Source organism: Myripristis murdjan, chromosome 24, assembly GCF_902150065.1.
Source record: "Myripristis murdjan chromosome 24, fMyrMur1.1, whole genome shotgun sequence".
Classification (NCBI taxonomy): Eukaryota; Metazoa; Chordata; class Actinopteri; order Holocentriformes; family Holocentridae; genus Myripristis; species Myripristis murdjan.
In genome coordinates, this window is record NC_044003.1 from 28,355,859 (window position 1) to 28,368,700 (window position 12,842).

The 12,842-nt window shown below is 43.2% G+C and overlaps 1 protein-coding gene across 9 annotated transcripts in view; it reads left to right on the forward strand.

The window, feature by feature from the left end:
* The first annotated feature begins 1,359 nt into the window (after positions 1 to 1,359).
* The window catches only part of afdna (afadin, adherens junction formation factor a), a 112,108-nt gene continuing 100,625 nt past the window's right edge, over positions 1,360 to 12,842 (forward strand). For all 9 annotated transcript variants that reach the window (XM_030046602.1, XM_030046604.1, XM_030046603.1 and 6 more), the window contains exon 1: positions 1,360 to 1,672. In XM_030046602.1, the coding sequence (XP_029902462.1) occupies positions 1,571 to 1,672 (102 nt within the window). In that variant the 5' untranslated portion in view covers positions 1,360 to 1,570. The remainder of the gene's footprint in view (positions 1,673 to 12,842) is intronic.

The window sequence follows — 12,842 nt, forward strand, 5'->3', positions numbered from 1 at the left end:
AAACTTAACTCCAAACTCTCGCTATTACTTTTAATAGTTTCTGTCCTTCTTGCCAACAAAGCATCAAGTGCTGTGGGGATGATGGCCCTGCTAGGCCAATGGTCCAGCACAGCAGAAATGCTGGCCAACACTCTCTCAGGCTAAATACGCCAATGTAAAAATTCCCTTGGCAGAGCATTTGCCACTTGGTCACTAATCACTGTGTTTGCCTCATAAACCAGTCAGGACACAGCGTCAACAGCCACTGCACTGTGACATACAGCCAGTGGATATGTGCGGCGTTGTGCTGTTGGAGGGAAGGCATTGACAGCACTGTGTGACATTCAGCACCTGCAAGCTAGAGAGGCTCAGCCCAGCCCTAGACAATATAGAAAACAGACAAAACAAAGAGCTGTCTCATTGTCTGAGAAATAGCAGATTCTAATATGAAGATAAAGCATAGGATTTGAGGTGTGGTTCTACCAGCGAAAAATATGCTCATAATGTATTGTATTGTGTTCTAGTAAGTTTTTAGTTTATGCTGACAAAGCCCAGGGAGGCTTTATCAACATATCTTTATTCTTCAACATACCTTTATAGTAAAATATTTTTGCTCCTCCTTATCACATAGTTTACACTGCTAATGCACTGTACTGTGCTGATGTTCCCCTTTAAAACAACAACAACAACAAAACAAAAGATCTTTTCCTGTCAGTATCCTCCCATCTCTGATACTATGGATATGATAAACTTTGAATTACGATAGATCTGATCATCAGGACCTACAAAACTAGCTGTTTATGGAGAGGTCTTATCTGCGATGAGATATTTTGATCAGATAGTATCAGTATGCATATGCATTATTATTATTGCAGTAGTAGTTGTTGTAGTAGTAATTGATATTATTGTTTGTTGTTATTATTATATAATATTATTAAAATAGTAATTATAATTGTTATAATAATTATAATTATTAGTGGTGGTGGTAGTAATAATGATGTTTATACTTATAATACATTTAATGCTGATAATTTCCAAAGACGCTGAGCAGTCATGCACAAAATTAAAAACAATGCTGAATATTTGGAGTTGTCTGACATGTTTTGGATATGAAAGGGGCCACTTTTGATTAATATCGGCGCAAAGTATTAGTTAGGTCCAGAGAGCTAGGTCCAAAAATAAAGGTATGATATCTCCTTTGGTAAACCCGTGTGGGAAGAATCGAAGTTACCCCCCCTAAGTAGCCTAGATGTAGCTTGACCTCTTGTAAGTACGCAGCCTCATCAGACATGGTTGATTGGACCTGAAGCAGTTAAGAAGGTTGCGCGTGCACGGTGAATATTTGAAGTCATGAACGCGCGTCCCGAGCGTAGCGGGAGCGCGATTCGGCACGACGCGCCGGGAACGCGGAACCAGAAACAAGACAGCAGGTCGGCCAGACTGCGAGCCGAGAGAAAGACAGACCACACAAAGTGCTGGCGAAAAACCTGCAAATCTGAGCTGTGTGGTTTCTGAGGCGGTGTTTTCTTCTGCTGTGGACCGAGGGAAATTTTATTCAGGAGGACGAAGAGGATCAGAAACGCTGTCCACCATGTCGGGGAGCAGGGAGGAGGAGAGGAGGAAACTGGCCGACATCATCAACCACTGGAACGCCAACCGGCTCGACCTGTTCGAGATCAGCAGGCCCACAGAGGTAGGAGACCGGGCCATGGACGCAGGAGAGGCCGCGGTCCTGCAGGCCCTTTCCTAGCTGGATAGGAGAGCGAAAAGCCGCCCCACTGGCTGACACTTGGGTTGGAAATGTTGGAAGCGGAGCTGTTGTGGCTAGCGTGGTTTGCACGGTTTGCTCGGTGGTTAGCCCCGTTACGTGCAGTTCTCGCGTGTGGACAGAAAGGACGCCAAACCCATTGAAAAATCTGTCAATTTACTACGATATTTCTTATCGGGAAATATATACACCTTGCACAACTTGATGCAAGACCCGTATAAGATCAATAGGATCTCCTGTTAACTTCGGCAAACAAATAATCCACCAAGCAGCAAGCTGTGTGTGTTAAACCTCACCCTTTAGGTTAAATGAAAAGTGCTCGCTAACGCCCACCTCGGTGCATTTTAGTGGAAGGAGGTTGTGGAAATAACAGGGAACCAATTCTAAAAGTTGACAGTTTACTGAAACAAAGTGGTGTTTTTGTATGAGATGAAGCCGAATTGAAAAGTTGGGCACAGTGTTTTGTAGTAGGGCTTAACTTGTGTTTGGCGAGGCGTGCACGTTTGCCAGTAAACAAGACAGCATTACACGACCAGATTTTTGAATGGAGTTTGGCGTTCTTTACACGAGAGGGGGGAACGGCTCATACCGGGACGGGCTAGCTTGTTAGCTAGCTCGATACCTGTAGCGTAAACGTGACCTGTGCAAACGAGAAGTAGCAGAAACTGGCGTCCCTGGACAGCGGCACCCCATCACTACTGCGTGGTCACTTGGTATTTAGCTAAATGGCAAATGGAAGTTGAGTTTAGCCGTAGCTAAGTTAATGTTAGCCGTGCGTGTTGGTCGGTAGCGGACTGCAGCAGTGTCTGCAATGGCTGACAAACCCAGTAATACAGTGAGGCGGTTTGATACGCACAACAAATAGATAAGAGCTTAAAGCATTAGCAGCTAGCTAGGTGTAAAATGCTAACAGCAGGTAGGCTGCCAAAAGCCACCGGTGCCCACAGCCGACAAGGCAGACCACAGTCAGTGCAAAACAATGACCGTGTTGTCCGTATTGTTCTGACATTAGACAGATGGAAACTGATTTTTTCACCAGCAGTGATTTATACCGGGGCACACAGTTGGGGAACACGTTGCTGTAATTAATCGATTCTGTTTATCACTTGCAAAGCCAGAAAGAAAAGTTGTCCTTGCTTACATTAGCTTACTAGCTAGCAGAGGACAGCTAGGGTCTGGTGTAGTCTCTAGTTTTTAACCCGTCGTTTTGGGGCTGAAGTTGTCTTTTAACAGGTGCAGCTCATCACTGGTAGTTTTTCCTTTGATTGGCAGCTCTGATGTATAGCTTTCACAGTGTTTAGGGGAACAGTGGTGTTTTTAGGCGGCCAGCGTCACCCCTACCCCCACCTTTTCCATGGATAAAGGGGGTGTGTTGGGGAGGGGGATCTTGGGGCCAGAGGGTTCCCTCTCCTGCTCTTGAGCCGATTAATCCATCAAGATAGGAGCTGGCCGGCAGTTAGTCAGGGATGTATACTGCAAATACAAGGTCTTCATTCTGTGAGGAATGACTCACACAGTCCTGGAGGTCTCCTAGCTGTTCTCTCTTTGGACAAGGAGCATTGATGTGGCGTTGGAGGCTGCTGAGGGGTTTGGCTGGCAAAACATGATCAAGTGTACGCAGATGCATGGCCATTGCTGCCATGCCACACCCGTCCCATATGTCAGCTGGTAGACCCCCCCTTCCCTTCCCCAAAAACCCCAGAAATGCCCCTCACATTGTCTAGACTGGTCCTGAGTTTAGCCATGAATAAAATCTGCTGTGTTTGAAATTACATCTTTCTCTATGTGAGCAACACTGAATTTGGACTTGATTTTTCAGAATCGACCCCAGTGACACTTGAAAAATGTTTAATCTTCCAGTCAGTGTCTGAATTCAGATCAAACTGCCATTGTGAGCAGTGAGATCATTCGTGTGATTAGATTAGCCATGGATGGCTGATTAGTCTGGAGCAAAGGTTCTCAAACTTTATAATCTTGCAACCCAAACTGAGTAAGTCTTGCTGTGGGACTTAGGGTCACTGGCGCATAACAGGTTGTCATGTCATGTGGGGACGCACCATGGATGTGTGTGATCCATTTCGGGAGTGAAGGAAATGCTGGGGTAGAAGGATGGTGTATAATAAATGTACTGGAATTAGGGTGTGATTACATGTGTTGTTTGTTTTGGTCTTAATCTTAGTGGAAATGTTTATTTTGTTCTGTGTTTGTATTTGGCTCCTTTAGTTTCACATTTTCCATTACAAGTGAACCAGATCTTGTAAATAAAAGTCTCATGGTAAAGTCACATGGTGACCTGCCATCCTGCCAGGTTAGGGATTTTGACAGTAGGGGTGAGTGTAAACAAAAGCACTTCCAGGTCCTCTAACTGGAATCGGATTGCCTGCACTCTGTCCGATAGTGGGCATTCTCTGGTGCTCATGCCACTTAAGAACACATGAAGAAATAGCTCAATATGAGCATCAGATGGAATCTTGTTATCAGGAACTGCTAGCTGTCAGATGTCAACATCCGTCTGCTCATATCCATAACCTCTTGTGTTTTGGTATTGCTCACTGAAGTTGGTTTGAACTGCATCACACTTCTCTTGGTGGAAGACTGAGACTTGCATTTTCAGGCGTCTTGGTATGGTTATTTGGTGCCACCACATTTTGAATGGCATTGTACTCACACGGAAAGTGAATCAAACTAAGGCAAGATTCACACATTGAGGTCAGACGGCACCAAAAACAGATGGCAGATGCAGAGTCCTTATACAGTTATGTGGCTTATTATGAGGGAGAATGTAATCCAACAACAACTACATGAAACAGTCCCAGAATGCAAAGTTTAATTAGGTATAAGGAGGGGAATGCTGACATCTGATAGCCAGCAGTTCCAGAGAATTGAGGGAAACCTTGTAGTCACAAGGAGATGAAACACCTCCTCGGTATATGGGCTAAAGAACACAATTGAACACAATCTCCCAGTTGATTTTCCACTGCCAAAACCTCAAACATGGTGGGATGACAGGTTGCCATAAACTCTGCCCAACCAACAAGCTGCTTGCAGCATGAACCTAAATAAATTAAAAAATAAAATCACTACAAAGTCAACTTTTTTAGAAAACCAAAGAAAAACTGTGGGTGTGATGGCATCAGTACTGGTAGCCTAGCAACACAAACACATATCGACTACTTAGACAGTAGCACAACAGTGCATACTGACAGTACTGGCACAGTCCACCATAGTGCTATACCATGATCAGCACAAGGCCCTCAGAAAGGCACTGACAGAGAAGACAAGCTCCGAGTGTTCATCACCCAGGTGAATTGTAATTTCTTTTGCTCCAAAGCAGCTACATACATGTTAATAAATTTGTCGCATTAGTTACATGTTATGATCAAGTTCCTAAACTTACACCCAATCAAATTTTCCAAGTCACAACCAAGGCTGTTTTCACTCCCCCCTCAACCCCCTCCCCACCCCCAGTGTACTGCCTTTGCTTCATTTTGTGCCAGTAAAAACCTGATGATACTGGCCAGCAGCAAGCTCGGTAGACAGTAGATGATACGTAACACCCTACAAATGTAATTACAGCAGCTGAGTCACCTTGTGTTCCAGCAGTATATACACATGTATTTAGGCCTAAGGCAAATGGCTGTGATACTCTTGTAATTACAATGTATTGCCTCTTATCAACCTAATAATTTCGTTTGAGTAACGTTGTTAATCAGAGTGAGGACTGCTGTTTACCGTGTTGACATATTGCTCAGTTCACAGCTGTAGTTTATGATAAATGGGGTCTCTCCCTGTAAAGATGTGATTTTTCCAGAATGAATTGAGTGTCCAAAATGTAAAATGTTCCATCACCATCCTAGGAAAAAATTGGGCTGCTGGCACCTATTTGTCCAATGGTAAACAAGCCAACACCGTGTTGCTCTTCATCCTCATCCTCTCCTTCAGTGCTCCCCTGTAGTTGAAAGCCAGCCCCAGATTCACTCTTGTTCTGGAACGAGCTTTGTCCACTTGGCGTTTAGCCTCGCTAGATTTCCTTTTTTCCCTGATCTGCATATGCGATTTTTGTAGCTTCCTATCTGATGTCATGCTAGCAATCTGGCACCGCCCGCTGTGACTGGCTGCACACCCACTGCCCAAAGGCTGACACCCAGAAGAGTCCCAAGCTCAGCAAAGCAAAAAAACCCAGGCACAGGGCCGGCTCTCTGCAGATACACACACCAACACACACTTCTAGTGGCTCTGAACAGATGATTCAGAAGGATTATTTTTGTATTGTGGCTCAGAGGTGATGATTGAGAAGGATTATTTTTGTATAGTGGCTCAGAAGTGATGGTTGAGAAGGATTATTTTTGTATGAGTCAAAACATTGTTTTTTAGGAAAATGCTACTCATTCTGCATTTAAGTAAATCACAGCCTGAATATTGGTCTCACTCCTTAGCAGGAAGAGCTTTCTCTCCGGGCAGAGCGCAGCTGAATCTGTTGAACTGTGCCTTTATTTGCGTGACGAAGGGGAGACAGTTCTGAAGCTCCTCCGCCAGTCCTGAGTGCTGACCTAAGGAGTTTTTTGCTCTTTTCAGAGCGACTCAGAGAGGCTTATGGTTTAAAATGGGCCCAGCAGCTATTCTACTGTCCAGTTCTCTATTGATCCTCCTTGGAACAGGGCCTTCTGCACCAATGTATCAACTCACTGCTGGACACTGACCTCTCTGAATAAACTCTGCTACCCTGCTCATTTCAGTGCAGAGGTGATCTTACAGAGTGAGTGTCAGTTGAGGTGAGTGCAGGAGTGACTCCACACTACACCTAAAAAGTCTAGACAACTTGAGAGCGTTGTCTCTGACCATCAGTGACCAGAGTACCCACATATTGATATTGTTAAAATATTATAGGGAGGACTATTGGTGCTTTTATTAAACATTTCCTCAATCATAAGTAGTATGGATCTTATATAACTATATAGGTACAGTATTGCTATATTGGCCAAATGACAACTTGCCAGAGGTCACACATGAGCAGAACATAGCTCCCATGAGCTCTTAGAAACATCCTACCTGTGTGTTAGTACACACAACAGACTGTCCCGGAACAGATAGACCAAGTTTTCTCTCAGGTCTAACAATGGCTCCAGTCTCTGTATGTTGGGAGTGTTGGGTGTGAGCCAAGAAGTGCTGTTCCTCTTCCACCATGCCGTAGCTGAGTGTCCTGTGCTGTCAGCTGTGTTGTGATTGTGTGCTGATTATGCATTCAGCAGGAATGATGCATCCAAGATAGTTTTCCTCTGACACACTAAAGTTTAACTTCTCTTGAAAGGCAGAATAGAATGTACACCAGTTATGTCTCTGTTAGTTTTTAAAGGCTATTTATTATAGTTTAATGGCAAAAGATATTCTCGGACATTAATGCCAGCAGACAATGCTAAGCTGCACCGGGCAAGCTATAAACTTTTGAAGTGTTATTGTATGAAATGCTGTGGAGATGCAGTGGGTGTGTGAACTGCCTATAGGTGCAAGAGTCATTAAGTTAAGGCCCAAAGTACAACACTCATTTGCATATTTTGCATGTTTTATTTAAAGGAAGTTTCAACCCTTATAGCTTTGCAGGCTTAGGTGGATGTAACCGTATACTGGAAAAATTTACATCTAAATTATTTTCCATTATAATGATTTTCATTTATTTTATTTCTGTCAAATATATTCATATTGCTGGTGACCTCATATTCATTTTCGCTGTAGCTTGAGGCGGTCTAATGACAAATACTTGAAAGATGACATTGTGAACAAATACAAGGAACACAGTGTTTGACATTTCCCATTCAAATGAGATAGATTTCATTTGGAGTGGAAGTGTGAACGATGTCCCTGTCAGCCTTGTTGCCTCGGAGAGGAGAGCTGCCTGTCAGTGGGATTTTAACATGTAAACTTAATAAGCATCCATCTGTTTGCTTGTGACATTGAAGGTTAAGCCTGATAACATATTCTGCTACTCTTATTTTGCTACTGCTCTTTGGACAAATTGCCATATTGTGTTTGGATCCTGTTCAGAGCTGCTTGTGGTGCTACTTTAATGTACTTCAATTTTGGTGCAGCTTTGGAAGGTCACACTATACCATGAATTGGGTCGTTTGATCCAGAGGTACAAATGGCAGCAGTGATAATTTCAGTTTGATTTTTCGTTTTTCGTTTTCTTCTTTTTTTCCACCTCCATTTGCAAAAGGAGTCCCAGTCTTTCAGGTCCATGACTGCATCAGTGACACAGAAGATTTATCTAATACAGTTTATATATGACTTTGAATGACACCCCAAGGCACCCCATAGGGTAATCACTCTGGGTATATTGTCACATCACCTTTGTCAGAACTGTCAGGCACCTCTAGGAAAAATAAAGAAATAAAGAGAGATAAAAATAAGTCAAAATGAAACAATATCAGCACTCACAGATCATGTGATGAACATGTTTCAGGAATATGCCATCATCAGCATCAAAAACGCTGATGATGGCCACAGGGTAGTGAGATCTTGATCTCTCGCTCTGTAACTGTGATATTTTGTGTGAACAGATTAGAATGATCCTCATGGAAGAGTCGCATCATTGCTGCAGCAAGTAGTCATTTGAACTAGCAAAGAAAAAAAAAATTATACATAAGAGTTGTATCTAAACACTTGAACGTCTCTGGATGCTTGCATTGACTGGGTGTACAAAATAACAGCACAACTGGGTGAGATTGAAAGTCAAATTCCAGATGTGTACATTCTGAGTCAAACATGGAGAATTTCATGATAAAAATCTAATATCGACCCAGGAAACTAGGACTAACAGGAGCCTAACCCTAACAACAGGTTGAAAGTAAGAGCACCACAGATCTTTTCAGTGATTTCCCACTAGTTAAGTGAAAAGCTCTTACTGGCCAGTAGTCTTAACCCGTCACTGCATTCACCTCATATGAGAAAACCCAGCAGAACGAGGGGAACATCAACAAACCATGTGCTCCTTAATAGTTTTTACCATTCAAAAACTGTAATTTTCTAATAGGATGCTCATATCTGCCGTCTATCCCAGGGAACATGAAGGCAGCATGTGAGCCGACTCAGCATGACATCAGCGTCTCCTCCCTCTCTCCCCTGCAGCACAGGAAGCAGGAAGCCGACAGGAAGTGTGTGTTATGTGGAGATAGTGGCTTTCCTGTGGTCTAGGTTGGAATGATTGTGTTATGGTTTGGAGATTTTCTTTTTCACCAGCTATTTCCAGATTCCACGGCTGCAGCGTAACTCTTTTCTGCCCGTAGCACCAATATTATAGACTGCACACTGCTTCCCACTCAGTAAAGGGACACCTCAATCATAATGCATAATTTTTGTATCAAGTATTGAGCGTGTGCTGCCTTGAATAGCCTGTTTTCACAGCAGTCCTTTTGACATGAAATAGCAGGTAAACACATGTTACTAATGACATTAATTAGGACTGAGCTGCATTTGGGTGTAACAGGGCCCTTGTGTTGTGCATGCTGGCTTCACTAGAATGGCTGTTATTCACCATGCAATGCTGTTTTAAGAGAAACACTGGCACTTGTGAAGCTGCAGATGGGGAAGTAGATAGCTGACAGTGATTGGCCGATGTCTGACTTGACATAAAAGGCTCGTATCGACCTGGCGTGTCCCAGTCTGCAGTAGTAGTTGGAGATAGTAGAGGTGTGTTTGACAGTACCACAACAGATCTGCTGGCCTCAGCCGCAAACCACAATACCACGACGGCACAAACACAGACACACACACATACACACACACACCCACACACGCAACACCCACACACACACACACACACACACAAGCTGACCACTCTATACAGTGCCCTCCGTTTGCATTGACTCTCTGCGTATTTATCAGCCTCTCTGTCTCATCATGTCACGTGGCTGGTAGCTGGCTGCGTCACCATGGCAACGCTCCAGCAGTGATGAGCACTGACTACAGGACAGGCCTTCCTCTCACTTTCTCTCTCTCTCACACAAGCACACACTTTAACCTGACAAGTCCTGTGCTGCAGAACATGGAAGTGTGCACGGGCCTCTGCTGGTTTTCCCTGGGTAAACAATGACTAAAACACACACACACACACACTCACACACACACACACACACACACAGTGGCATGTATTTGGCTATAGCTAGCATTGCTTCTTGTTAAGTGATTAAGGGATTTTTTTCAATCTCTTCCAAAAAGACATATTTAGGGTTGGACCGATGTATCGATACATTGGTATTGGTTGATTTCAGCTGAGACCTATGGGCTTTAATTTTGAAATGTTTTATTCAACCCTCGGCCTGTGAAAAGTATAGAGTCGTGTCTAAAAACAACCAAACCATACAATAAAAAAACCTCAAAAGAAAATAAAACGATTGGAAAAAGTTTGTTTTTGGACTAAAGTAAGAAAATGTCAAAAAGAAAAGCACAGCTATTTTAATTTTATATGGATTTTTTTTTGTATTTTTAGATGAAACTCTGTGCTTTCCAAAAAAAAAAAAACATGTCCTCATATGCCAGAATTGGAAATTGGAAAAAAATTGGAAAGAGTTAAAGGGAATTTTATTGAGATGGTTAAACAAAACCTTTCAAAATTGAAGCCGGTTCCTGGGCTCACAGGTTTCAGAGCGTGAAAATGCAATCGAGCCTTTTCATGGCAGCCATTTTGACATGAAATAGCAGGGTAAACAGGTGGTCGAGACCGTTCTTGCTGATGTCCTGACATAGTGGTCGTAGTTTTTCTCCCCGGCTGACGTCGCTGCAGCGCTGACCTTGTCCTCAACACTCTCAAGGCCTGAGCAGGACTTGAGCTCAGTGTGTGTGTGTTTCTACCTACATCTCCACGTATGTCACCCCTATTACTGAATGCATCTGCCAAGTCCCCGCCTGTCAGCTCGACCACATGAAGCTGTAAATGTGTTCCATGTCACATTTCAGGGCCGTGTGTGTGTGTGTGTGTGTGTGTGTGTGTGTGTGTGTGTATAATCGCTCCCTGGCTACTCATTACGATGCAGGGCAAAGATCACAACCACACATCTTACTGGCTGCCCTACAGAGTTATGGCCCATAAGTCTCTCTCTCTCTCTCTCTCTCTCTCTCTCTCTCTCTCTCTCTCTCTCTCTCTCTCTCTCTGTCTCTCTCTCTCTCTGTCTCTGTCTCTGTCTCTCTCTCTTTCTCTCTCTCTCTCTCTCTCTCTCTCTCTCACCCTCACACACACAGTTACTGAGTGATACATCACTGGATGAGTAACAGTTCAGCTCCACTTGCCAACCACTGTTCGCTGACATTATACCCACTTTTATGAATAAATCTAAAAACAGCCTTGCACGTCTTTCCCACAGGTTGTGTGTGTGTGTGTGTGTGTGTGTGGCTGTAAACATTAAGCAGATGGCAGATTTCCTCGTAAGATGACACATATTCTCAGTGTAGACAGGAGCCGAGCTTCGCTTCATTTTGTTTCGCTGTTTACTCCACTTGGGCAGCGTGGCTGGAGGTGTGTGTCCTGTGTTCACACTAATCAAATCCTCACACACACCATGTTTTTTCAGGAACACAGTAGGCTGTCCTTGGCTGTATATTTGCCCCCCTGGGAAGTGGGGACCCATACATCATGGTGTTGGTCTGTCTCTTGGTTGGTTGGTCAGCAGTTAGGTCCAGAGGGCCATATCTCCAAATCTATTTGGTGGATTCTTGTGAAATTTGGCGACAACATTGATGCTGCCTATATGATGAAACCTGTCAGTAATGCAAATCAAGATGTTTCCATGACATTTGTTAAAGTGAATGAGTGCATGTGATGACTGCATACCTGGACATAGTTTTACAAAGATGCATTTTTACATTTTGCATGGTATTTGTATTGATTTCCAAACTTTCCAAATCATTGCACTGCTCTACTTTTTCCTGTCTAATTTCACCCTTCCTTTCTTTGCATATTTGAAACGAATGTCATTCAATTCTTCATTCGTCCATGTGGACCAGTTACTACCGTCTCCCATGACCGCAGCTCCGTCTGAGGTCAAAGGTCAAAGAGCAACTGCTCATTTGACTTAATCCTATGTGCTTGTTCTGTTTTTATTTGGCAAATATATTTCCATTGCATTTCCATTTTCAGAAATAATTATATTTCTTTTTATTATATAATAAGTTTCTTCATCTCAAGTGCACATCAACTTTTTGTTGCATTTTTGAGATTTTATTCAACGTTTGCCATTTCCATCAAGAATTTTTATTTGACACAACAATTGTACATAAAAAAGGGTTGAAGGTTGGAAACATCAATGTTGGTGACAGGGTTCCCCTCATCTACTTCTTCTCTGTGACTTGGTTGATGCATTATAAGGAACCTCTACACACTTGGATTGTATAAACACCTCTCCATTAGGGTACCTGCGTTTGAAGTAATATTTTTGTTTACTGACGTTTCATTCAGCAAACTCAGCATCTGTTCTTTCTCCAGCCACTGCAATCTCCGCCTTAAACAGAAAGCATGGTGTCCAACTGGAGAGCCAGGGTATTTATTACTAATATTTATTTCCAGTGTGTGTGGATTAGGAAACCATTTAAAACCTCATGGAGGCTGTTTGCTGGTTAGAGGTGAAACCATTCAGTTCAATCTAACCATGTTCTCATCAAATTGGGTCACATCAGCGCATGTCAGGTCACTTTTTTGTTTGCTGTGTGTAGTCTGGATCAATTAAACCCTGGAGCGTCCCCCCCTCGGTGCAGTTTGTTTGTGTCAGTGGGAATACCCAAATACTTCTTTTCCACTGGTTCAGAAACCGCTTCTTTTCGGGTTCCTTGGAACTAAGGCGCTAACCCACTTTGGACCAGTTTAGAGTGGAGCCATTGCATCAGTGGCAGTGGGAATTGTACAACAGAGGTAAATACGGAGTAGATCAATTGCTAGTAACAAGAGCAATACACACCCAGGGATCCCACTTTGGATACCCCCGAAAATAGATCCTACTTCTGTTTGGGTTCCAAACCAGTGTATTTTTGGTTGAAATACTCTGAGTGGTTCAAAATTAGATTTTTAAGCTGGAACAGAGCTAGCTCCCAGTTTGAACAATTGTGTGCATCA